The sequence below is a fragment of the Erpetoichthys calabaricus genome, chromosome 7 (genome assembly GCF_900747795.2).
Source record: "Erpetoichthys calabaricus chromosome 7, fErpCal1.3, whole genome shotgun sequence".
Classification (NCBI taxonomy): domain Eukaryota; kingdom Metazoa; phylum Chordata; class Cladistia; order Polypteriformes; family Polypteridae; genus Erpetoichthys; species Erpetoichthys calabaricus.
Window position 1 is genome coordinate 191,059,622 of NC_041400.2, and position 26,393 is coordinate 191,086,014.

At 38.8% G+C, this 26,393-nt stretch overlaps 1 protein-coding gene across 3 annotated transcripts in view; it reads left to right on the top strand.

Moving 5' to 3' along the window:
• The window catches only part of bnc2 (basonuclin 2), a 766,921-nt gene that overhangs the window by 548,446 nt on the left and 192,082 nt on the right, over positions 1-26,393 (top strand). For all 3 annotated transcript variants that reach the window (XR_003716780.2, XM_028805854.2, XM_051929900.1), the window contains exon 4: positions 1,345-1,580. Coding sequence is in view for 2 of the 3 variants with exons in the window: in XM_028805854.2 (XP_028661687.1) it covers positions 1,345-1,580 (236 nt within the window). In the remaining variant the exon portion in view is untranslated. The remainder of the gene's footprint in view (positions 1-1,344; positions 1,581-26,393) is intronic.

The following is a 26,393-nucleotide window of genomic DNA, read 5'->3' on the forward strand; positions in this document are numbered from 1 at the left end:
GCTAATCTGGCCCTGTTTAAGTGTGGGTGTGTGCGTGACGTGGCCCTGCAATGGATTGTCCAGGGCTGTTTCCTGACTTGTGTCCAGTTCTGTGAGGATAGGCCTCCATGACCATAACATTACATTGATTTGAAAATTGTATACTATAATTATAATTTTAAGCAAAAATATTATAATATAACATAATGCCAGAATCAACCCCAGTTTGGACTTGTGCATGACTGATCACTGCAATGGACTGTTAACCTGTCAGGTATTGTTTGGTGCAAGGCCCAGGCACTCTGTGACCCTGAATTGAATTTTGTGGGTTTCAACATCTGTGCACCTGAGCTCTGTGATGGACTGCCACCCTGTTCAGGACTGTTTCCTGCATTACGCCTGGTGCAGCAGGGTTACTTAATTAATTAATTACATTGTATGGTCTTTTCTAACCAATGTAAATCACTTTAAATAGACAGTGGTGAGCCATTTCAGCCACCACCATCATGTAGCATCCACCTGAATGATGTGATGACAGCCATTCTTGTGCCAGTACATTTGACACACATTAGCTCTTAGGTGGTGAAAGAGTAAGACAGATAGTTAGCCAATTATAGATAGGATGATTAGGGGGCCAGAATTACCAGGCTCTGGTGGGCAATTTAGCCTTAACATTGGTAAACACCCTACTCTTTTTGAAAGATGCCCAGGCAGTCAAAGAAGAAGAAAGTCAAAACATTTACAGAGCACCTGTGTCATTATGGGAGGTTTCCATTAACTATACTGTTGTAAACATTCTCTCAATGATTTTATTCTATCTGTAGTAGAAGTGAAAAGTAATGAAGGTTTTGGGCACCTGTAAGCCTCGTTGATGTCTCCGTTTTGAAGATTGTCTACTTATTATTGGGTTGTTTGATCACTTGCTGTTTCCAAATTGGGTTAGGGATGTGTCTTGAGACTGGTATGAAAAACAAATATATGGGATGCCATAATAACTGTAGGCATGATTGACTTGTGTCTAGTTTAGTATAATTTAATTTACAAAACCAATACAATTAAAACAAAAAATAAAATATATAGAAAGTTTATGCTGTGCCAATGTCAGTAGCTTGACAGAACAATCATGCAAAATATGCTGAGCACAGGGCATCTCTCTGGGTTCACTGGCTGCTGTGTATGGTGTAGCTTTAATTTAAATTAAAAAAAAAACACCTGTAAACAGTTCTAATGTCTCTTGTTCTTGTAAGTTACCTTGACAAAAGATGTCAGCTCAGCATACTGTCTAATAACAAATGTGTTGTTTTAATGACGCTGGTGTTATATTGTCTTCTCTTGTTTTGTTTTTCTCTCCTGACTATCGCTCAGCCCTGGACAAACTCAGTACCCAACACCTCTACCACCCAACGCAGGTGGAGATTGTGCAGTCCAATGTGGTGTTCGACATCAGTAGCCTGATGCTTTATGGTACGCAGGCAGTGCCGGTGCGCCTCAAGATTCTCTTGGACCGTCTCTTCAGTGTTCTCAAACAGGAGGAGGTGCTGCACATACTGCATGGCCTGGGCTGGACACTACGTGACTACGTCAGGGGATACATCCTACAGGTTTGCCTCCATGTCTTCATTATGGGTGGTGGTGGGTTTGGGACTGGCACGGGGATTTAGGTTCTATTTCTCTTTTCTTCTTAGTAAACCAGTGCTTCATGGAAAAAAAACACTCAAAAGCACCTGTTTGTTTAGGCAAGCCACCACATCATTACTCTTTAGTCTGTGGTTTGTTTACAAAAGTAAAAGGGTTCAGAACTGTTTACTGGTATTGTTGGCATTAAACCAGGTGGGTTTTGAATGTGGCTGTGAACCACAGTAGTTCAGCCTGAGAGTGAGAGACAAGTGGTTGTAGACTTTTAAATATTATAAGAACCCTCCGTGTACCCAGTGTGTGCTGCATTTATTTGGTTAACTTATGCTTACATCTAAAGGGATTTACAAATTGTGATGCCATAAGTGCTTATGTATTTCACCAATATGAAAGCTGGCAGGTTAAATGATTCACTGAGGGAGACTGGGAAGTGGAGACTGAACCGCTAAAATAAAGGATGTATGTAGCAACTTCTTATAGTGAACACCATCTGAAGGTGTTTTTTACACATAGTATTGTCATTTCTGTGTCCCCTTATACATGCATCTTGCAAGTTGGTTCTACTCTTCCTCAGTTAAAGTGTCATTTCACAGTGAACACCATTTATGATGTTCTGCAGGTGGCACAGTTTTTTCTGTTTTTTTTTTCTCATTCAAAGCACATTTCCTCAGTAAGCACCATTGTATAGTGCCTTTCAGGTCTTCTTCCAATCTTCTAAGCATTGGAAAGTAATGTTGCTCACACACGGGCTATCATTACAGTGAGAACTAAGTCATAAAATGTGTGATTTAAATAGCAGCTATCCATAGTAAACTGATTTTCAAGTTATTTTTCAGGAATAGAGATGTTTCTGTATATCTGCAATTTCAAAAACTGGCAAGTTAAATCTCACCGTCAAGGTCACATGAAGAAACCCGAGAGCAAAACTTTGCTGTCTAAATAGCACCTCTCCACACTGTCATAATGACTAGTGCATCAGAGATTAAAACACACATTTGCTGGTCAAGTACCTGTCTTAAATTTACTTTGCAACTGTAAATATGTTGCTAACCATTTTTGTACAATTTTTTGCTTTTCTGATTTAACAGACTGCGGTGGGCTGGCGCCCTGCCCAGGGTTTGTTTCCTGCCTTGCGCCCTGTGTTGACTGGGATTGGCTCCAGTGACCCTGTAGTTAGGACATAGTGGGTTGGATAATGGATGGATGGATGATTTAACAGAACTCTATCTATCTATCTATCTATCTATCTATCTATCTATCTATCTATCTATCTATCTATCTATCTATCTATCTATCTATCTATCTATCTGTCTATCTATCACCTGCAACAATGGGTGCTTTGCAATACATAGGGGAGATGGCCCTACAAATATAACCAGCATATTTATTAAAAACACATATTGCTTTGAAAGATCAGAAGTTACCATCTTCCTGTTTCATATTGTAATGTTACGTAATGATTTGGCTGATGCTGAGTGAGTGACTTAAATATATGATGTGCTCACACTTCCTAAATAAAGTCCCTGCAATTGTAAAGATGAAATCATTTTGGACAATAGCATCAGCCAAATATATAAATGTAAATTTACAAAAGTCACTGAGACCATAAAAAATGTGAAAACTTTAAATAATCATAATGTAGAGCAGCATTATTGTGCGTATTGTGAGGTGTGTAAGAAATGCGACAAATCCCATAAATAAGACTTTTCATTCTTTCTTGTTGTGTTGAACATCATTTTGTTTACAACATTCACGTTTAAATGTTGGGATCAGTACCCCCTAATCAATGTTTCGTAAAACATTTTTGAATGCTCTGTGAAGTACTTGGCCTTCCACGCCACTGGTGGACAGTATGACTTTGACGGTCCTGTTTTTGTTTACTCAAATGGCTGACCTGTAACACTTGTCGGCAAATCTGAGCAAAGTATTTACTTCAGTTGGCCTTGTCGATGTCTCATTATTTTTCCCAAAGCAGTGCCTTTTTTTAATCAAAGGTTGCACTTTGTGGGGTTTATGGCAAGCCAGACTATTCATGAAACAATTACTTAAGAACAGCCTTACATGTGCTTGTGGTTAGGGAATACATCTAAAGCCAGTAATAGCCAAGCCGACATATATTTTTATGCAACTATCAATAACTAAAACAATATGCTAGCCACACTAAGGGTTCAAAGCATGTGTTCTCTGTTCTTTAACTGTTTAAACGGCTCCTGTGAACAGGCATATTTATCCCTCTTAACAACAATCACACTAATTCCCCATTGAAGCAAGGAAGCAGGCATGAATTATAATTATTTAGCTACTATATTTGGAAGCAGAAGCTGTCAGCAGCCTGTGATTGCCGCTGCTCAATGCACTGTAAGCCTATAGGTATTTTGACAGTTCACATTTGAAAATTGTAGATAGGAGACTGGAGCCCCTGTAGGAAAATTGAAATATTATACCAATAAATGGTAGTTGATTATCAGCTGTTTTTACTGTTTGGTCACAGTCGGGAGTGTGATACACTGTGTGACTTGAAAGCAAAGATCGTGGAACACTGAGTATCTTCCTCTGGTGTTGGTCAGGTATTCAGTAGATTTATCCTAATAATCAGACTAGGCGTTAGTTATTAACATTAAGGACAGTTAGAATCCCATAATGCCCCATTAGTTGGTAATTCTTTATGAAATTCAATCAGAATTATAACCCTCAAGGCAACCGTTTTTATCATGATTGCGGTTAACAACAGTATATTGAATGTAATGATCTATGAAGAAGACACAGCAAGAAATATTTTTACACATATGGACCCACATGGGATTCTTGGCTGAAATTAACATTTTAACGCACACAGAATGGGAGCCTTTACATGGAAGTAGGGAATAGGATGAGTGTGTTTGCTGCTCCATGTCCACATTCTGACAAAGTTGTTAATTTTTGCTTGCAGCTAAACAGGTTGCTTGGATCCACAATAATTGCTGAGGACATTAATTGGCATAGGTATACAGTAGTAGTACACTTTAATTGTCAGAGACATCATAATGCTATATTATCACTATACTTGGGTCATGTTAATGTTGTTATGTTATGCAGTATTGTGATTATTTCTGCATTATATGACAGGGTATTATTTTTTCTAATTGACTAATATTTAAAATGAAATAATTTGTTTATTGAACAAATATGTGTAAACCTATAATATCTAATAAACATATTGACGCAATTCACCCTACTTAATTATTTTCTACTGTGTATTGGGTTTAATGTATCTCAGCACTTGACACAGTAAGATTGAAAACACTCAGTTACAGTACTCAGCATAATGCTGAATGTGTAACCTTAGCTCTGTGTGATTCTTTGTGAGATGAGCATCTGCAATAGGATCATCAGCCAATATAAGAGAATTCAATTGTTTCTTAATTCCAATATATCATTTTAATATCTATGAATGTACTTTTACAAATGTGTTCTTCTGTTTTAAGGTACATTTCCACATGGGGTACATGTCATTAGAGCATAGTCATGATGTTTTCACAATGAACAGTTTATTATACTTTCATACCTACTGTATGCACAATGTGCTGAAAATTGTTTGTTTATCACATGCTGTAGTGATTTCAATTCAATTTTAAGCATCTGGTAGGAATTTTTTTTTCTATGTTGTCATCTCTTCCACCGTTTCTCATTTTGCTTTTTAAAACTCTGGTTAGACTGGGTACCTCAAGTGTGAACATTATAGTCAAATATGATGAGCCATTTCATTTGCATATTTTCTGCACAAAATTCTTTATGCATGAAAAGAAAGAAAACTGGAGGAGACCTTTCCAGTTCGACGTACCTGATTTTTAGATGACAGTGAGCTTGAATCAAGCTTCTTCCCTGTAATTTTGTGAAAACCAGAATGAAACCAATAGGTTGACTTAAACATGGACAGAACATTTTATATCAGATTCATTAGTAATATGCTATTTTCGGAAATGTAAAAGCAATGAATTTTGTTACACAAGCATTCATAAAATGTATTGTTTGTATATTACAATAAATAATAAATAGAAAAGTCAACGTGCTTTACAAAAGTTACAATACGATTTACCTTAGGAGAAATATAAACATGAAAACATACTAGGTAAAATATATTATGGAAATTACAATGATGGCAACAATGATAATAATAATAACCAAAATAAATGTAATAAAAACATACTTAAACCTTTATTTATTTGTGATATAAGTGATAATCTAGTATAGTGACTAAAATATTATTTTGTAATAACTTTAGCAAGATGGCAACTGAACAGAGGAAAACAAAAACTGTAGGAAGCAAGATTCCAGAAAAAAATAAAACTTTGAAAGCCTGCAGTAGCCCTAGAATGTAATGATTTGTCAACCTAGGTCAAATTCTACTTAGTCACCATATGTTGTGTAGTCAAGACGCACTAGTATTTGTAGAGACATTGTCCTTCAAGTTAATGACATGTTTCATATGACCACTGAGAAGCTTTGACAATGGTGCAGTGACACTTGGTGTCACAGCAGGATATTGAATAGAAGACGGAGTTAAATGCTATGAATGCTTTGACACTTAGGTAGTGCATTTAGCCTTGTTTCCAAATTATTATATTTTGTTACTGCAATATTTGATCTTTATCTGCAATTTTCAAAGTACACTGGTATTTTATAAACATAGTTGCGGTGTATGACTGGACAATATGATGCACATCAATGCAGCATGTGAATCTGCACTATTTAACTTTGAAAGAAAGTAGTGCATACAGCAGAGCATCAAAATATTAAGAGTTGTCTTATGGAATAACTAGCAAACAAAGACAAAATATTTTTACATTGTATATCTAGTTTTGAATGTCATAGAGTTTACGTTTTTAGATTCTGGTTAGCATTTTTATTTTTGGGGAAACATTGTTTGGCCTTTAATGAAACAGACACCAGCTTGTTAATCAACATTTCTCTGCCAGATCCCTCTTAATAGAAACTAGGTCACCTCTGTAACATTCAAAGCTATACTGCCAACCATAATAGATAATAACAGATGATGGTACAAAAATGCAGATATACTGTTCCCCTCAGAATACTGATGATGTATTACGAAGAAAAATATTGCAGTTCTAGCCGGTCACCAAAGATGATCCCAGTCAATAATGAAAGGCAAAAATAAAATAATAAAAATATGTCACCGATTCTGTTCATAACTTTTATGGACAGAATTTCGAGGCGCAGCCAAGACGTTGAGGGGGTCCGGTTTGGTGGGCTCAGGATTGGCTCACTGCTTTTTGCAGATGATGTTGTCCTGTTTGCTTCATCAGGCCGTGATCTTCAGCTCTCTCTGGATCAGTCTGCAGCTGAGTGTGAAGCGGCTGGGATGGGAATCAGCCCCTCCAAATCCGTGACCATGGCCCTCAGCCAGAAAAGGGTTGAGTGCCCTCTCAGGGTTGGGAGCGAGATCCCGCCTCAAGTGGAGGAGTTCAGGTATCTCGGGGTCTTGTTCACGAGTGAGGGAAGAATGGAGCGTGAGATTGACAGGCAGATCGGTGCGACGTCCACAGTAATGTGGGCTCTGCATCGGTCTGTCGTGGTGAAAAAATAGCTGAGCCGAAAGGCAAACCTCTCAATTTACCGGTCGATCTATGTTCCTACCCTCACCTATGGTCATGAGCTGTGGATAGTGACCAAAAGAACGAGATCACGAATACAAGCGGCTGAAATGAGTTTCCTCCGCAGGGTGTCTGGGCTTTTCCTTAAAGATAGGGCGAGAGGGAGGGGCTCAGAGTAGAGCCGCTGCTCCTCCGCATCGAGAGGAATCAGATGAGGTGGCTCAGGCATCTGATCAGGATGCCCCCTGGACGCCTCCCTGGTGAGGTGTTCCGGGCACGTCCAACCGAGAGGAGGCCCCGGGGAAGGCCCAGGGCACGCTGGAGGGACTATGTCTCTCGGCTGGCCTGGGAACGCCTTGGGATTCCCCCGGAAGAGCTAGAAGAAGTGACCAGGGAGATGGAAGTCTGGGCATCTCTGCTCAAGCTTCTGCCCCCGCAACCCGATCTCAGATAAACGGAGGAGGATGGATGTACGGAAAAATCAAATAATGTGTACATTAAATGTAAAAAATAAATAACTGTAAAGTACTAGCTCCACCTTTTTCCCTTTTATGTTTTTCCTCTGCCTCTTTACCTTGTATTTGTTAAGTATTTTCAATTTAGTTCTGAGACAGGAAGAGTGGGGTCTTTTATAAAATCATTGAAATCAGGGTTGCAGTCACCTGAGAGGATATAAAAGATTTTAGTCTGCCTCAGCTTCTCATTGTGGCATTGCCTTTGGCTCCCTTGTCACTGAGTAGTCGCAGGTAATTCTAAAACTTTTCATTCTGTTATTATTTTCTGTTTTTTTGACTTTGGCATGTTGTTTCATAATGTATTACTAACTCCTTCTGGATTTTTGTGTTTTAGATTTTCAAGTTTAATTGCTTAGAGGTTGTTTCTGTTTATTTATTCTTTTGCTTTGATTTTTTCCTTCATTTAGTTATGTCTTTTGTTCATTTTAGTTTAGTAGTTTTTAGTTAAGCTTTGTTTATCTTTCCCTTTGTTCAAGTTTTGGTTTATTAACTGCCCCTCTGCTTGTTTAATTTGCTTGACATTAATTTGTTCATATTATATCTCAAACGCCAATATTGTGAAGACTTGCAATGCAGTCTATTAATCTAACCTAATTAAAGGATAAGTATCAGTTTGTCTGTATGTGTGTCCTTCCGGTGGCTGTGTCTCTGTCATTCCAAAAGATTACACATCACAGACATTTTTAGTAATAAAATGCATTGCATTTGTTATTCCAATCGATGACGCCTCACAAAAATGAACACTGCTTTTATGTATCTCATTCCAAATGGCGTATGACCGGGACTCATGCAATGCTTTTTTCTTTCCCACAGATGGTGCATGACAAACATTACCACTGCTTTTACAAATACCATAACATATGGCATATAAGAGAGACATATACATTGCATGGTGAACTGCAAATGTTAATACTTGGTCTATGACATTATTTAGATTTTAACCCATTTTGGATGGGTAGCACAGCTGGTGAAACTACAAAAGTATTGAAACGTTATGTTCTGCACATAATGCAGCTGTAACATCATTTTTAGTGTATTATAAATACTAAGCACCTTAATCTTCACTGTATACATACTGGCTTACTGTGCCATTTCTAGATAAGTTCAGTGGCTTTTTGCATTTTTTCTTTTTTTTTGTTTTCATTTACAAAGATCTCTTGGGTAGCAGGAGAAGTGAGTTGATGCGGAAGAGGTTTGCACAAGCAGCTGACTGTGTGTGTCCCCACTGTGCCTGGAACTCAGATGGCATTTCAGTAACTTGGAATTGGGGTGGGATTTGTTTTGCCATCAGGAGTGACTACTGGACAAGAAGAAAGGAAATGTGCAAAGTATACAAGTTGAAATAACCTCTGTGAAGAATGAATTTACAAATTTAAATTAATTAGCAATTGAGGCCACAGAGAATATTTCACTGTTTTAAGACAAGTGATTTTATAATTTTTGTTGATTTTAAAGGAAAGGTTTTTTTTTTAATTTTAATAATGAACTTTCCTGACAAATTTCTTTAAAAAAAAAAAATACACAATTTCAACAAAATCAGTCTACTGAGAGCTCTGTTGTTTCATGTGTCCAGGCAGACATAAGGAAGACAGAATATGCTTTTCACATTTTACGCAAGTGCACTTACAAAAACATCAGCTTATTGTTTTTCATTGTCATTTGTTTTTACAATATTGTATAACTGTGACAATATTCTAGCATACTCTGGTGTCATTTACCTCATTCTGCTAACATTGGAAGAACAAGAAATGGCATCATGTTTTACCACTGTTGGACAGTTCTTCAATTATCATGAAGTAATGGGAAATCATAACATTTCCTTAAGTTTATTGTTATTTTTTAATCGTCTTCCATTTGAATGTCATGTGATTGTGTCTTCATTATTCTGTCATCTTAGGTTTAGGTCGGTATGGTGTCCCTGTCATGAGGAGTAGTGTGGCTGACAAGGGTCAGAGTCACATGTCAAGCCTGAGTAGTGTGCTCCATCATTGTTTAAACTTTGTTCCAGAGGGGAAAATCTTTTCTTAACTCGAGAAAACTAAGTTCTCTACAAATTTGTTTTCAAGACTCCTTTTTGACTTTTAGATTTGGCTTTTTATTTACTGCTTCCATCTCCTCTAGTCCATTTGTTTCAGTAGCTGAAGATTTCTTAGTTCTTTTGTGAATAAACCAGTTATTTGTGAGCTGAACCACGATTTGCTCTTAAAAGACTGTTTCTTCATCTTAGTTACAAATACTGACCACTTTTATAAACAGATTGAATCAGTTCACAACAGACATCATGGGAACATTCCTATATGTTAATATCACAGTTCTCAAGCACTTAACGTTTTGCACTTTTTGCTGGCAAAAGTTATTGTAAAAGTGATTTTATAAAAGTCATACTTACTGAAGTCATGTTGTGAATCACTGACGATGCTTTTTTTGGCCCCTTTGGTCTTGATTATTGGAAGGGTCTGGTATTGGTTTATGATTGTTTAAGTATAAATTTAGATAGAATGAAAGAGATCCTACGCTCTGTGCCATATGTTATTCAAAAAAATGTTTTTTTTAGAAGATTTTAACATTTCATCATGATTTGGGCCTCAAAAACATATTTGATTTTCAGCTCTTACAGCTACTGGAAATACTGGTTTGACGTCTATGTGACTATTACCTCTAATCCTGTCTAAGTTTCTTACTGTTTGTTTACCTGGATTAAAGTGCCTTATATTTCATGATTTTAGTCTCTATGCATGATCATTTTTGAACACATCAAATTGAAATAATCCATCCCAACATTTGTTTTATTGGTCTTCACTTATTTAATGAAGATAATTGACCACATCCATCCATCCATGCATCTTCCAAACTCATTTGTCTAGGGTAGGGTCATGGAGTCATTATCCATTCTTCCATTTTCCAACCCGCTGAATCCGAACACAGGGTCACGGGGGTCTGCTGGAGCCAATCCCAGCCAACACTGGGCACAAGGCAGGAACCAATCCTGGGCAGGTGCCAACCCACCACAGTGGAGTCATTATGATCTTTTTTATTCTAAGCAGCATTTTCACCTTTCTTTCCCACCGTTTGTTCACATTCAGTTTTACTATTGCAATGAGTAAGGTTGTTGATAACTTTCCAACAGTTTTAGTTTTCAGCTTCTAATTTGGTTGCCATACAGGCTAAATTGAGTCCAGTCTTTGTGGGCCCATTTCCAACTATGCATCTTTCATTTTCTCTTTATGTGATTTTCACCTACACATCTCGTACATACAGTAAATTGTGTTCTTCAGCACTAATCTCAAGGCAGCCATGTCTTTCAATTTGTTCAATAGCTTCTTGTGCGACACTTGTTTAAGCATATGAAATAGAATTTTTTTTTGCTTTCATCGTAATTCCACTTTGTTTTTCTCCACTTCAAATAACATTTATTTCTATAGCACATTTTCATACAAATAATGTAGCTCAAAGTGCTTTACATGGTGAATAAAGAGAAAAAAGACTAAGTAAATAGTTAAAATTAGGGAACACTAATTAACATAGAATAAAAGTAAGGTCCGATGGCCAGGGAGGACAGAAAAAAAAAAAAAAAAAACTCCAAATAGTCTGGAGAAAAAAAATAAAATCTGCAGGGGTTCCGAGGCCACGAGACCACCCAGCCCTCTATTAGGCATTCTACCTAACATAAATGACCTCAATCAGTCCTCACTGATCAGATTGAAGTATGTCTATCAATATCTTTATCACATATGGCTTCACTCTCTCTGCCAAGATTTTAAGTATTTTCTAGTCTTCTTCACTTTTAAAATATCCAATTCCCGATACCTTGTTCTTTTTATTTATTCTTCAGTAGTGTATTTTGAGAATTTTGGGAATTTTTGGAGAACTATTTTGAGATTTTTTTCAGTTGTGTATTTAGTATTTTGGTGTATTTTGAATTTTGAGAAACATAGAAATATGATGCTGGTCAGCTCTTTATGATTTTTGACGTGATATAACTTTCTGTTGTCTCCATACAGCATTGTTCTGTCCCTCTCTCCCTTAACAAAGACCAGGGATGGGATCTTTCACAGGGAAGCGAGCAACGGCAGGCTTGTGTTTTGTTTCACTTCAGATGGGTAGTTTCAGTCAGTTCATCATTATTTTTTAAAGCAATATTAATAGTAGGCAAGGTCACAAGGTGCTTTACAAAGCAAACAGAATTACAATATCAAATCAAATATGCAAATTAAATAGATAGTTATGTGGAAGCGAAAAATATGCTGAAGAGATAGATAGATAGATAGATAGATAGATAGATAGATAGATAGATAGATAGATAGATAGATAGATAGATAGATAGATAGATAGATAGATGTGAATGGCACTATATAATATCGATAGATAGATAGATAGATAGATAGATAGATAGATAGATAGATAGATAGATAGATAGATAGATAGATAGATAGATAGATAGATAGATAGATAGATAGATAGATAGATAGATAGATAGATAGAAAATGTGCTATGTAATAGATAATAAGAAAGGACTTATATAAGAATAGTCAGATCCCACCATATATTTTTGAAAAGACCTTTATTTGCAATTATAACATACTGTACCTGCAGTCACCTTATTATACCATATATAAAAAATTTACAACTTTCAAGCCCTTTTACTAATAGACATTCATTTTCTGTACAATATAAAATATCATTTACACCCCAGCTTTCTCTAATTGAATAATTAGTTTATAATATGCAAATTCAATCTTTAACCTACTTTGAAGGAGCACATTATACATTAATAAAGCATCATTAGTGAGTAACTTTTTATCTATATTCCTTGTTGTTTTTAAAATGACCATCTTAGTTTGACCCAATGAAAGTAGTTAAGTAAATAGTTTTTGTTATTTTATCTTGTGTCACAAGTATTACTCAGAGACATCATAAAGGTTTGTGACAGTCACCCGTATGTTGTATCCTGGCTGCAAATGGTTTTAAAATAACAAACAGATTTTACAGATCAGAGTCCACAGTTGAACTGAACTGTTGAATTAAGATGGCGGCTGTAAAGGCCAGTGGAGGAAATTATGTCATCAGGGCTGGAGCCGGAAGTGATGTCATCTCGACCGGAAGTGACATAATCAGCACCACTGGAACCGGAAGTGCCATCACCAATAGCGCCGGAACCAGGCAGGATTTCCCGAGAATGGTGTGTAAGGGATTGAGAGAGACAATTAGTGCACCTCGCTGCCCCCTGATCAGGCATGGAATTACTATTATTCAGACTCTTTAGTTGTCTCCTATTCGCATGTGTGTGGCACTTGATATAGGAGTTCCAAAAATATAATACATACAAGTACCTTTCATCTAATATAGGTACGTTGTAATTCAGGAATATGGAGTACAGTCTGTTTTGACAGTGCTGGGTGCAAAGCAGGAATTGTGTCCAGTCCTTTATAGAGTTCACTCATAACGCCAGAACCAAAGGTTACAATTAACTTAACAGGTTTGTCATTAAGAAAGGAGATAAAAGGGAGGAAGACAAGAGAAATGTTCAGCCACAAAGACATGAGGCGATCATATAGTCACAAAGTCAAGGCTTTGAACCCAGGTCTCCAGAACTGTGAAGTCAGTGTTGTGCCAGTTAAAAAACTAAGCACTGTAAAATAGTCTGTTGGATAAATACATAATGAAACAAACTATAATAAGACGGTAAGGGCAAGCAAACTCTACACAGAAGGTATGCCAGCCAGGGACAGAACCATAGTAAAAGTGCTACTGTGTTTGTAGCCACCACTAAACCTGGTGAGTACATACAGTTTAAGATTGATGCTGTGCCTTTTTTTTACTGGAACCACTCTGGTGTCATACTGACACAGGAATCAGCTTTTGAAAAGACGAATGCTTGATTCAGAGTTAACACGTTAGAGTCTCTGCTGATGGAAACGCCACAGGAGATTCCTTCTTAATTGGAACATAACTATACAATGGCACCTGCTACTGGCCAGTATACACAACGTAACATGTCTTCAATGTGATTAATCTTACAGTTCATGTTCTCAGTCAGAAAACAATAATTTAAGTGGTGTATATTTCATGTCAATACCTTAATAGGTCACATACAACAAACAAAATAATGCAACAATAAATGGTTGCTAGATCAAATATGGGTATTTTATAAGATTACAATTAATTTATCCTGTTTATTCTATAAATCCAACAAACTCATCTTTGTAGAAATGGAGCAAGATAACATTAAATATAAAAAACATTTCAGTTTAGTCTTTTAACATTCTCGCATTAGGAAGTTAATTAACTTACAGTATCGGATTCATATAAAGAAATTTATCCACAAAACTTTTAAAGTCTCTGTCCAGGTATGATGCTTTGGTTGTGTAGTGCTTCTTAATAATACTTTTTATACTGCAAAAATCAATTACTGAAAATGGAAGTAGACAAGTGGAATAAACATGATCCATTTCTAGGTAACTAACAGGAAGTAGTTGATGTGTCACTTACAAATTTTGTGAAAAGGACTGAATTCACAATACCAGTTCTGCAACTATAAATAAAACATGAAACACTGACCCTTGGGATTGGAGCTCTGGATGTACAGTACATCTGATATGTACACACATTTCACCATTCAGACATGTGGATGCGAATTATTCTTTTCTGACATCCTCCTCACAGTTTTTCCTGCCCACATGTTATGTGTCTTTTAGTATGGAAACCCCATCATCTTAATTGTGTGCATTGGCATTCATACACCTTAAAGAAAAGAAGACTGAACTTTTGAAGTAGTTATATTTACTAATCATAGTGCATGAGAACAGTGACATGTTGCATATTGATTAAAACATGCAAGTAAGAATTCCACTTTACTCTGTACACGTGACAATAATGACCCTAGAAGCCCATAGCCTGTTTTCATTTCCATAACCAAAAGTCGATAGATAACATTGATTTCACACTATGCCCAAGAGTTGTTTTGACTGCCGCTTTCTGTTTAATTAAAATATGAATTTAAAAAACTCTTAAATGGGGAAGAAAAATGCAAAGAAAATAAATTTTACATCAGACCCAACATGCTCTCTAAAGGCAAGCATATATGCAGGCATCAGCTAAGCAGTCATTCAAGACTACAGGATTGAATTTTCTTATCCCATCTACTGCACCTACTGACCTTGATCAAGTTCCTCAACCAGAGATGGGTCATGTTTTGGAAATGCAGAAGCAATTTAGGTTTATCTGCAAATCAATTGATGTTTACTATTGAAAAGCTCCTTATTAAACCAGGGAGCACAGAGAGGTGACTAAAGTTTTTAACTGATCTTCAAAACTGCACATAGCAGGTTCATTGATTTGTTCAGCACCAGTCACTCTATGCATGCTCAGAGCAACACATTAGCTTTGTCAGTGCCCAGCCATGAACTGTAGAATTGTCTCTCTATTATAAATTAAAATCTTGAGACAAGACGAGATTATTGCCAAGAGATTTTCTCAAGGCTCGCTCTTCTCTCAACCATTTCCGGTTAACGGCCCACACCCTCTGTCCTCTCACCTCTTATTGGTGTGAGTGCTTTTGTCAGACACAGTTCCTGCACTCTCAGGAGCTCTTATGAATTTTTACATTTTCTTCACTTTAAGCTCCCAATTAAAGAAGACATTTCATTCTGAAGGATTATCAACAGAAGAAATGAGTACACAGGCAATCCTAGCACCGAGAAAAGTGAAACGAATTAACGTTAAAATTGTCGAGTGGTTACACAGCAAATTGGTTAAATGCGTATCAATAGACTATGCTGAAACAGTTGGTGGTGATGGTGCGGAAGATGAAAACATCAACTTATAATATCCCGTAGAATATCTGTAACTGTTAACACCGTCCAGTCTTCCACCGGCCGAATTACTGTTGAAAGAAGGATGTATCGTAATGTTATTGTGCAATTTATGTATGAGTGATTTAGATTAGTTGTATTCAAAACTGGTCGAACAACTCTGACATGTAAAATTTTACAGGCAACAAGAAAGGTAATGTAGTACATCTTCTGCAGGTAACATTAGACACCAAAGGAGATCTTGATATGCCATTCGTATTAAAACGTTTACAGTTTCCCGTTAGAGTAGCTTTTGCTATGGCAATTAACAAATCACAGGGACAAACATTCGAAAAAGTCGGTTTATATATTAGAGAGAAAGAAACGATATTCACTCATGGGTGGTTATACGTTGCATTGTCACGATGTAAGTCCAAGCAATATTGACGAAAAGTTAATTCCAAATATTGTTTTTACTGAAGTTTTACAGTAAAAGTGTTTAAAAAGTATTTGCATGTTAATTTCAAAGCCAAAGAAGAACGAAAACATATAACACAATGAATACCTCTAACGTAACATGAAACATAATTTTCTTTCAATTTATTACGTTTTACTATTTTTAACTATGGTTAATTACTCGCTGTAATGTAAAATAGTTAGTTCTATTATGCATATGTAACAATTCCCATGAAAATAACAATCTGTTTAAATTGTACAACCTCTTCCCCATACGCGCGTGGCATATCTGTGAAGTGGGTAGCGCGTAGCACCCGCACGGGGGTTGGCGAGCGAAGTGAACAGGGCGCAGAGCCCCCTAGTATAATAAAAATCTGAAAATTCATTCAGTCCAACAAAGCACACCAGTCCTATCCACCTAATTTCTTCAAAATAACATCAAATATGAAGGTCCCTAAAACTCTCTACTCTCAATCACACTATTTGGTAATTTATTCCTTGTGTCCATAGTTCTCTGTGTGAAGAAAAATATTCAAACATTTGTGCAGAATTTATACTTAAAACGTTTCAAACAGTGTATCAATCTTGACTTTTGCTGCTATGTCTTTTTTGTAACACAGAGACCAAAACTACATCCAATACTCCCGGTGAGACCTTTACTAGTGTGTTATGTAACCTAAGTATAACTTCCTTTGATTTCTGTTCTTGATTTCTTTTCTACACATCGTGCTATACAACATGAAATTCTTTTAGTCTTCTTAATGGCTTCTGCACACTCTCCATATGTTGATAGTGAAAAGTCCACAATGAGTCCCAGGTTCTTGTCATAAGGTGTACTTTCAATGTTCAGACCTTCCAATGTATTTTCCAGTCTAACAGTTCTACTTGTTATGTGCTAAACCTTACAATTACATTAAATTTTATCTGCCACAAATCTACCCAAGCCTGTTCTCTGTCCAAGTCCATCTGCAAGGATTCAGCTGATTCAACATTATCTGCCATTGCACCAAGCTTGTAATCATCTGCAAACCTAACCAGCTTGTTATTTACATTCCTATGAAGATCATTTATATACTGTAGTGTTTATAAGAATTACTTAAGTGAATGCTTGAAATCACCTGTTTTTTTTGTTTTTGTCTGGCACCTTCTGATTCACAAGTACAAACTCCCTTCCCCCACATATGATGTACCATCTTGATGTCTAGTTATGCAAATGTCAAGCTTTTTGGAGTTTCCCCCCTTATTTGCCCCTCTACACTCAAAAATCCTTTCTTTTTTTGGACATTTTGGGACAATAGCTTGTGCAGGAAATTACACCATTATGATAAAGAGTAAACTAATAGGCATCTTCAGCAAAAGAGTTCAGAGCTGACCCAAGGGGTTCATCCCCTAATGGGATATGAGAGGTCAAAGTTGCTAAGTTACTTAGTTACTAGTTACTAGGTCAATAATATTGGTTTGTAGAGTATCATTTTATACTATTTCTAGGCTACTGATCACAGTAATATTTTTGATTCTTTACTGGTGGTTCTAACCCTCTAAGAGGCATTTCCAGAAAGTAAAACATGACCATGCGGGGTATTGTTTTAGATAATATTATGGTCAGAGATTATGAAAATGATGTAATTTTGATTTTTGATACCTTACTAGGCATCTAGCCCTCTATGGACCTCTTATCAGAGGGTGAAAAGTTTTATTATGATCAAGAATATTTTGACTTTAAACATTTAAATAACAGTACACATTTTAATATTTTAAATATCTAACACAACTATTCTTCTTTATAATATACATGTACTTCATTAGATAGATAGATAGATAGATAGATAGATAGATAGATAGATAGATAGATAGATAGATAGATAGATAGATAGATAGATAGATAGATAGATAGATAGATAGATAGATAGATAGATAGATAGATAGATAGATAGATAGATACTTTATTAATCCCCATGGGGAAATTCACATACTCCGGCAGCAGCATACCTGTACTGATAAAAACAATATTAATTAAAGAGCAATAAAAACGCAATGCAAGTTAAAAAAAAAAAAAAAAAAAGTGCAAGGCAGGTATAGCAGACAGTAACTTTGAATAATGTTAACGTTTACCCCCCAGGTGGAATTGAATAGTCGCATAGTGTGTTGGAGGAACTATGTCCTCGGCCTGTCAGTGGAGCAGGACGGTGACAGCAGTCTGTCGCTGAAGCTGCTCCTCTGTCTGGAGATGATCCTGTTTAGTGGATGCAGTGGATTCTCCATGATTGACAGGAGCCTGCTCAGCGCCCGTCGCTCTACCACAGATGTCAGACTGTCCAGCTCCATGCCTACAATAGAGCCTGCCTTCCTCACCAGTTTGTCCAGTTGTGAGGCGTCCCTTTTCTTTATGCTGCCTCCCCAGCACACCAATGCGTAGAAGAGGGCGCTTACCACAACCGTCTGATAGAACATCTGCAGCATCTTATTGCAGATGTTGAAAGACACCAGCCTTCTAAGGAAGTATAGTCGGCTGTGTCCTCTCTTGCACAGAGCATCAGTATTGGCAGTCCAGTCCAATTTATCATCCAGCTGCCCAAACCTTACATTTCCTTTAAACACCCCAAATTAGGGTGGCTAAATCAGACTTAGAAGAATATCAGCAGCCTGTGCTGCTCCTAATGCTATTCACCAGTTATTAACTGTCAATTCCAATTCCAAACTATCCCACTGTGAACATGGGTGTGGGTTTGTGTGTAAGTGGTCCCTGGCTCTGCAATGTACTGGTGCCTTTTCCAGAGTTGATCCTGCCTTGGGCTCAGTGCTACTGGATAGGTTCTGATTGCCATCCCCTTCCCCACCCCACCCCACCCCCACTTCATAATGCCAAAAGGTGGTACTGAACTTTGAATCCTTATGATTCTGACACTTGATGTTAATCAGTAATGGCTTTGCTTAAGATTTTAGACCTTCTCCAGCCTCCCTTTCCCACATAGATGAACCCATTCAATACCTCCCACTCCATTATCTTTCACTACCTTCCACAAATGCTGGGATTCCCTCCAACCCAGTGACCCTGTCTGTTGCCTTTTGCTTCTGAAAGTAATCCTCTGCCCTAAACCAATCCCACCCCCCACTTCTCTCACACAAACTGCCCTCTGCCTGCTGTGACAAGAGACTGTTTTGCTTGGCAAGTCTCGCTTCTTGCAGCTCTCATTTCTCCCACCTTCGTTTGTAGCAGACCGGTGCATTTTGGTGACAGGCAGTCGTTCTTGCTTGAATAACCCGAGATTTGAATTCTACCATTTGTGGCATCCCTGTAATGCTTAGCAGTATGTACAGCTGTTAACTATTCGCTTATAAATAATCTTTTCTCCTCTCAACCTGTCTCCCAGGTAGCATACCTGTCAACGTTAATAACTCATCCCCAGTTCCCTGGCGCTTCAGCTGATCACTTGTCATTTGCAGTACAGTGCTGTAACTCCAGAGGAAGAAGAAAGAAAGAGACACAGAGATAGAGGGAGGAAGAGAAGAGCACTTCCAGGAGCTGGATCAGCTCAATTCCCTGACTTTGAAGCCTTTCGGCTTAGATCTGAAGACAGAAGAGAAACAATCTTTATTTTATATAGCATCTTTCTCTGTGAGACAGCATTGCAAGGCACTGTACAAGTTGTGCAAAGTATAACACAAACAAACTTTAAACAGGCATAAACTGGCAGCATACGATACAAAGTAGGAAACAACCTGCCAGTCCACACATGGCCAGTTTGAAATTTTCAATTAACCTAACACACTTGTGTTTAGGAATGTGGGTGGAAAACTGGAATATCTGAAAAAAAACCTACAAAGATATAAGGAGAAGTTGCAAACCGCATACATACAGCAACAGAATGTGACAGCTGAACTCAGAATCCTGGGTCCATGAGGCAGCAAGGACCACTTTACTAGAAGCAAATTTTTCCAGGGACCGGGGTGGGTATTGAGGATTCGGGGTGGGTTCGTAGGGCAGTTTTATACACAATTTACATTACATTTCTATTATTATTGAGCAGTTCGCATACATTTGCAACCCGAGATTTTTCTTCTTTTTTTGCATATAACAAAGACACATGCATTGCATTTGTCATTCCAACAGATTGCACATCACAAACATTAACACTGTTATCTTTTTTTTCGTGTCTGCTGTTTCTATAGGTGGGTGACAATGAGTTAAATTCCAATGGATGTTTTTCAAATGTTGACAAGCAATAAGCAAAAGGTATCACTGAAATCGTGCAGGAAACAAAAACAGCAAAAAAAAAAAAAACAGTACAAGGAAAGTTCGAAGAAAGAATTTTTTTTTTACAATGTTTCTGTTTGGGGATTGTTGTGCAAATGTGATCTAACTGCTCTGTGTATGATTCATTCAAGCATTTCAAGGTCACTTCATTGTAACGAAAGTTTCTGCTGAATGTACTTCCACCTATACTCCTCTTCCGGTAAGCTGTGTCCTCTTCCTCCCGATTCTGAATCTCAGAGTGAAGTGAGGCGGCCACTTTTATGCTGCACCTGGGAGCACTTCAGGTGACCTATCTGCATTTCCTAGAAGTCCTCCCAGTTGTGGTGGAAACCCAAAGTAGGGCTCTGCAGCCCTATTACATTATGGCATCCATTTGTTCCAGTAGCAGTAAAATGAAGGAGGATTCTATCTAGCCTCTTTTTTGTATAGTGTAATGGCCATGTTACATTAAATTACTTTTCTGATGATTTTCAGTCATAGCCTTCATTTACATAATCTGTCCGCTGTGACAACCTGTGACTGCCAGTTGCCTATTGTGACATAATCAGCGACTCACTATGACTAGTCCACAATTGATCCCAACAAAATCAAATAGGTTTGATTTTTGTCTTTAGTCATAGGGAGGAGCTGTGTGCATGAGAGCTGACAACCAATGAATGCTCATCTGGAAGTACAATACATATAAGGCAACACGGAATAAGGAACACAAGTGTTTTGAACCTCGCAAACGGAAGAGAAGCTTGTATGTTGTGTTATCTCTTGTTTTACATACTACAAAAGAATGGAAAAAAATGGCAGAGATTGCATTTGAACTCACCATACTACCTGTTAATCCTTCGTACAGCACTAGCTTTGGTGGTCAGAAAATGGGGCAAGCACGACAGTAATGTGCTGGAAGGTTGTCACGCAGTCACTAACATTGACATGCCCAAGTGATTTTCAGTTGTGTAAATTGACATGGCCTGGCAACAAGATCAACACCAGCAATCAGTAAGTCTAACATAGCCTACGACTACAAGTAGAAGTCACGTAATGTGAAATCCACTTACAGTAACTGTTTTTTCTTAGCTCTGTTGGCACTCCTTTCACAGTAGCTCCAGATGCAAGGCTGGAAGTAGGCCTATTTAGGTGCACACTCACAGGGCCAATTTAGACCCTCCATGTAATGTAACCTGCACATCTTTGTGGGAACACCCTGAGGAATAATATCTAAACTTTACACTGATAAAAACCAAGTGCAGGATTCAAGCCCTGGATTCTGGGTCCCTGAGACTGCAGTGCCAACCACTGCCACGGAAGCATCTAAATAAAATAAGCAGGGGAAAACATTTTGATAATAATTTTGGTGTAAACAGCTACAGCATATGAAAGTATTTCATAAAGTGTTTTGGTATAACCATTTTGTGGGACCTTGCCCCACCGAGATGCTTGGAGAAGGGAAGGACCAGTAGAAGATCAATATCTTCCCCCGGGGTGCAAGAAGGCATCCCCCCTGGGTTACATCGGGGGGTGCCTGGACGATCCCAGAGCCCTAGATGGCAGCACTTTTGCCACACCAGGAAGTGCTGCCGGAAGGGGAACCAAATGCACCGGGAGTACTTCCGGGTGCCCATGCAACACTTCCGCCACACCAGGAAGTGCTGCAGAAAGTTCATCAGGGCGTACCTGGAGCACAGCTGGGTGCAACATAAAAGGGGCCACCTCACTCCATTTGGGGAGCTGGAAGTCAGGAGGCAAAGGACAGAGCTTGCAAGTGGAAGAGTGAGGGCCGCAGTAAAGAGAACAGAAAAGAAAGGAAAAGAGAAAGGAAGGACTGAGCATTGTGAGTTTGAGCATTGTGTGGTGCTGTAAAACAAAGAAGAAAATAAACGTGTGTGTGTTTTAGACTTCTGGCTATCTCAGTGTCTGTAGTTCTGGCTTCTTTCACTTTATATATATATATATATATATATATATATATATAAGTTATTATTTCACAGCTCCAGGAGTCAGCATTCAATCCCCAATTCACTCAATGTCTTTGTGACATTTTCACCATCTACATGTGTCCTTGTAGGCATTCTCTGTGTGTGTGCTTGATTAATTGGTGACTGCAAATCAACCCGGTATGAATGATTGGAGATGTTGTATCCCATGGTTCAATGGCATCCAATTGTGAAATACTTCTGGCTTTGCAAGCAGTGCTGCCATAATAGTCTTCAATTCCATTATCATTCTATAATGAAAAAAGTAAATGACATAGTTGATTGTTTGAAGGCAACTTTCAAAGGGCCTTATATGAGAGACACTATATGAGTGACTACAGTAAATGCTTGGATAAAAGATTCTATGACTAAATTACATGTTTCTTACAATTTTGAAAGTCACATTCCACCTCCACCGGGACAGTTATCGGCTCTGAGGTGCTCAGACCGGAATGAGTAGCTCATACACCCAAGAAGTCTGCGTTTTACACAAGCACGTCTTTTGTTCTTCTCCTAATTAAAAACACAAAGAGTCGATGTGCTCTTCAGTCAAGACACCCACAAAGTCCCCAAGGTCGCTCTAGTGGACTGATTAAGTTAGCAGCACTTTACATTTGAGGGCTTAACCACCACCCCCCCCCCCCCCCTTCCCTGTACTTCACCTCCCTTTCACCCATCAACCCCCCCCCCCCCTTAAAAAAATAAATAAATAAAACAAACTGATGTGTGAAAAACATAGCGCCTCCCGTGTGCCAGCACACCCTTTCTGAGTCGCTTGCCAGCACCTTCATCTCCTCTGAAGATGTAAGTTGGAACAAAAAGCCGCCAGCAATGGAGACCAGATGCCGGCGTTTCTGCGCCGTCACTTGGCTGCCTAGCAGATGGAATTCATATCAGTCGGGCATGCTAGGAGGAAGAGGCCGTGGCAGCCAACATGTGGAACTGGGGCTGAGTGACATTTTCGCTAATGTTCTGTCCTTGTAGAACATTATGCTTCCCTTTCTGTTTTATGAGATGCGGTTTTCCTGACTCAGACAAGGTTCCAAAGCCCCAGCTGGAACGGCTGCTTCTTTCCCCCAGGGAGGCCCAGCAGCGACGGTGGGAGCTGCAAGGCTGCACAATGGAGCCATTTTAGTGAAATAACCTGACATCTGCACACGGCGTGCCCAAATCATCGCAGCTCTGCACAGGAATTTGTAGGGCATTACCAGTCGCTGTTCTGTGTGGTACAATATGCTCTGTTTGATTTATTTATTTAATGAAGGAGTGCCTCTGGCAAAAAAAGAGGATTTGATTAAGAGTGCGTTACAGTGGCAGCAGACGCATTCTTTGAATGAAAAACACCATTAGGGAAAAACGTGGGCAAAAGCAGCAGCAGTCGTGCAGAACGCGGGAAAACACAAACCAGCAGCTGCCATTGTGCCCCTTCACATTTTTTGATATGAGCTTTCTTCTCATGTTAGTTTGTCACTGAGAACCCTTCTGTTTCTTCAAAGGGCTTACACCCACACCAGCCCTTTCTGCTACCTCATCACAGAGCCATGTGTTTTTCAGCCTATCTCATTTCTGGTACCGCTCTCCACAATGCTAGAGAAAAGGCAACATGCCAAGCCATCACTGGGCACACTCCGATACAAAGCTATAGCCAGTCTGGAACTGTCTGCTACAAAGAAGAGACACTCTTGCAGTTAGAACCCCGATTAGCCACTTAGGTCGAGTTCTCCTTTGGCTTGACTAAGACAAAGGTTTGCTGCACTCTGCAAATTTTCTTACCTGGGAGAATAATGGGGACACACTGCCCAAGCAAAGAGCACCTTGCTTGTTTTTGGGATGTGGGAGAGGAACTGGAGCACCAAGGCGAAAATCCACACAAACATGGAGAGAACATACAAGCTCCACACAGCCAGGGCCACGTACATATTTTACTAATAGACGGCACCTGCGAGCTCAATCGATCAATATGCTATCTTAAGTCCCCTTTTGTATAGTATAAAATTCAACAGGCCGTTTCCTACTTTTGTATAAATCACATTTTACTTGCTCTCTAATTAGATATTTTGCTGAAGAAGACACAGATTAATAAACAATAAATATTTTAAAACATAAGCAATCCAAGAATTTGTAGAATGAGTCTTGGTTAGAACCGCCTCAGGCTTTTTTACAACACTAACTCCACATAATGTACATATATACAGTGACAATTTAGGGTATATAGTTCCTATTTAATGAACACAATCTCAAGGTGCTTTATGGGTACAGTCTGAACTTTATATAGCATAATTTTTTGCACACTCCACAGCAAAGAGCCAAAATATATCAATATGATATAACAGTCTTAGACACCTTTAGTTCAATTCAGGGGTCATGGGCGGGCAAGAGGGGATAATAGCCCTAGACAGGAACCAGTTCATTGTAGGTCCCAGTCATGTACACAACCGTAACAAGGCCAATTTGGAATTACCAGTTCACCATATATGTATGTTTTTTAGGGTGTGGGAGAAGAACACACTCAGACACAGGGAGAATATGAAATCTGCACACAGACATCAACTAGACATAGAATCCTGGAACCATGAGACAGCAGCAATCATCACTGTGCCACTGTTACAGCCATATAAAATAGAGTTAAAAAAAGGTATTGTGCCCTTTCCTAGTGAACACCGTTCCAAGGCAATGTGCTTATATAGCCATAGTTGGGTAACACCTTTTTTGGTGTGCATCATATCACAGGGTGTGAATATACAACACAGCCTCTCCCACAGCTCTTTCCAGTGACACAGAAGTGACCCCAACAGGGCTGCCAGTCCCACGTAGTCTTGTAGGTGCCCAGATGGTAACCACACCAGAGGGATGCTGCCACAAAGCCTACTGAAGCAACATATGTTTCTGAGTGGCAGTCTCCCATCGTCTTTCAATTATCCTGGCCCCTCAACCAGGCTGTCAATCAGGTAAGGAGATTTCAATCCCAGCCAGGATGCCAGTCCATCCATAATATGTTATATACCTTATATGCTCCTGCGGTGGGCTGGTGCCCTGCCCGGGATTTGTTCCTGCTTTGCGCCCTGTGCTGGAACCCCCTGTGTTAGGATATAGCGGGTTGGACAATGACTGACTGAGCTTATATGCAGTGACTCCATACTGAGAATATAGCCCCTTTCAAGATGAACATCATGAACTATTGATTTATTAAACTGCACTAAAGTTGGTCCTACATTGTCTGCAGTGTTGCTACATGTTTTTTGTTATACGATTCTTAGTGAATAGTATATTTTAAAAAAATTCTACATGCCATTACTACTGGACTTATTACTTTGGGTGAGTAATGTCTGCAGTCATATTACATGTGCCATCCAATATGTGTATAAAACCATTCTTTGTATATTCATTACAAGGCAATTCACACTAGTACAGCACAGAATATAAGCTTTAATATCCTACACACTTTGTACTTTATGTAGAAATGCCAGTGCACCACATAAATCTTTGCCATATGTGATGTCTTTCATTTTGAAGAGTTTTACAAAGCAATTTACAGAAGGATACACAGGTCAGATCAGGTTGGGAAGCATGCACTGGCATGCTTTGCTGCACCCATGACACAACGAAACAGCTCGGGATCCCGGTTGGCAACCCCCCCCAGGCAGACGCGCAGTCCAGTCCCACCCTCCGGAAATGACCCTCTATCTGCTACAGCCAGGTGTTAACGTGGGTGTCCCCTTGGCCTGGTCCACTCACTTGGGTCCTCCTGCGAGCCGGATCACCCTCGGGGAATCATACCACATGGCCGTAGTGCCGTAACTGACGCTCCCTCACAATGCAGGTCATGTGCCTCATTCGGGACTCCAGGAGCAACACAAAGTCAAACCAGCGGCACCCGAGGATTCTCCAAAGAGACACAGTACCAAAGGAGTCCAGCCTTTGTCTCAGGTCACTGGATAGCATCTGTGTCTCACAATCATATAGTTTATTTAAACAAATATATATATACATGTACATTATGTAGAAACTTTTGTAAGTGACATCATATGGTCTTGTAGTTAATATTGGCAGTGTGTGGCTCTGTTATTTGGCACTATATCAGAATTGTAGATGAGGTGTCAGGATCTGGCAAAGTTATATTTTCAGGTATGGTGATGTACACACTACTGTTAGGTGCTAACAGTAACTGCCATTGACTGTGTTAGGGCTGTTTGTGCTCTCTGTATTGA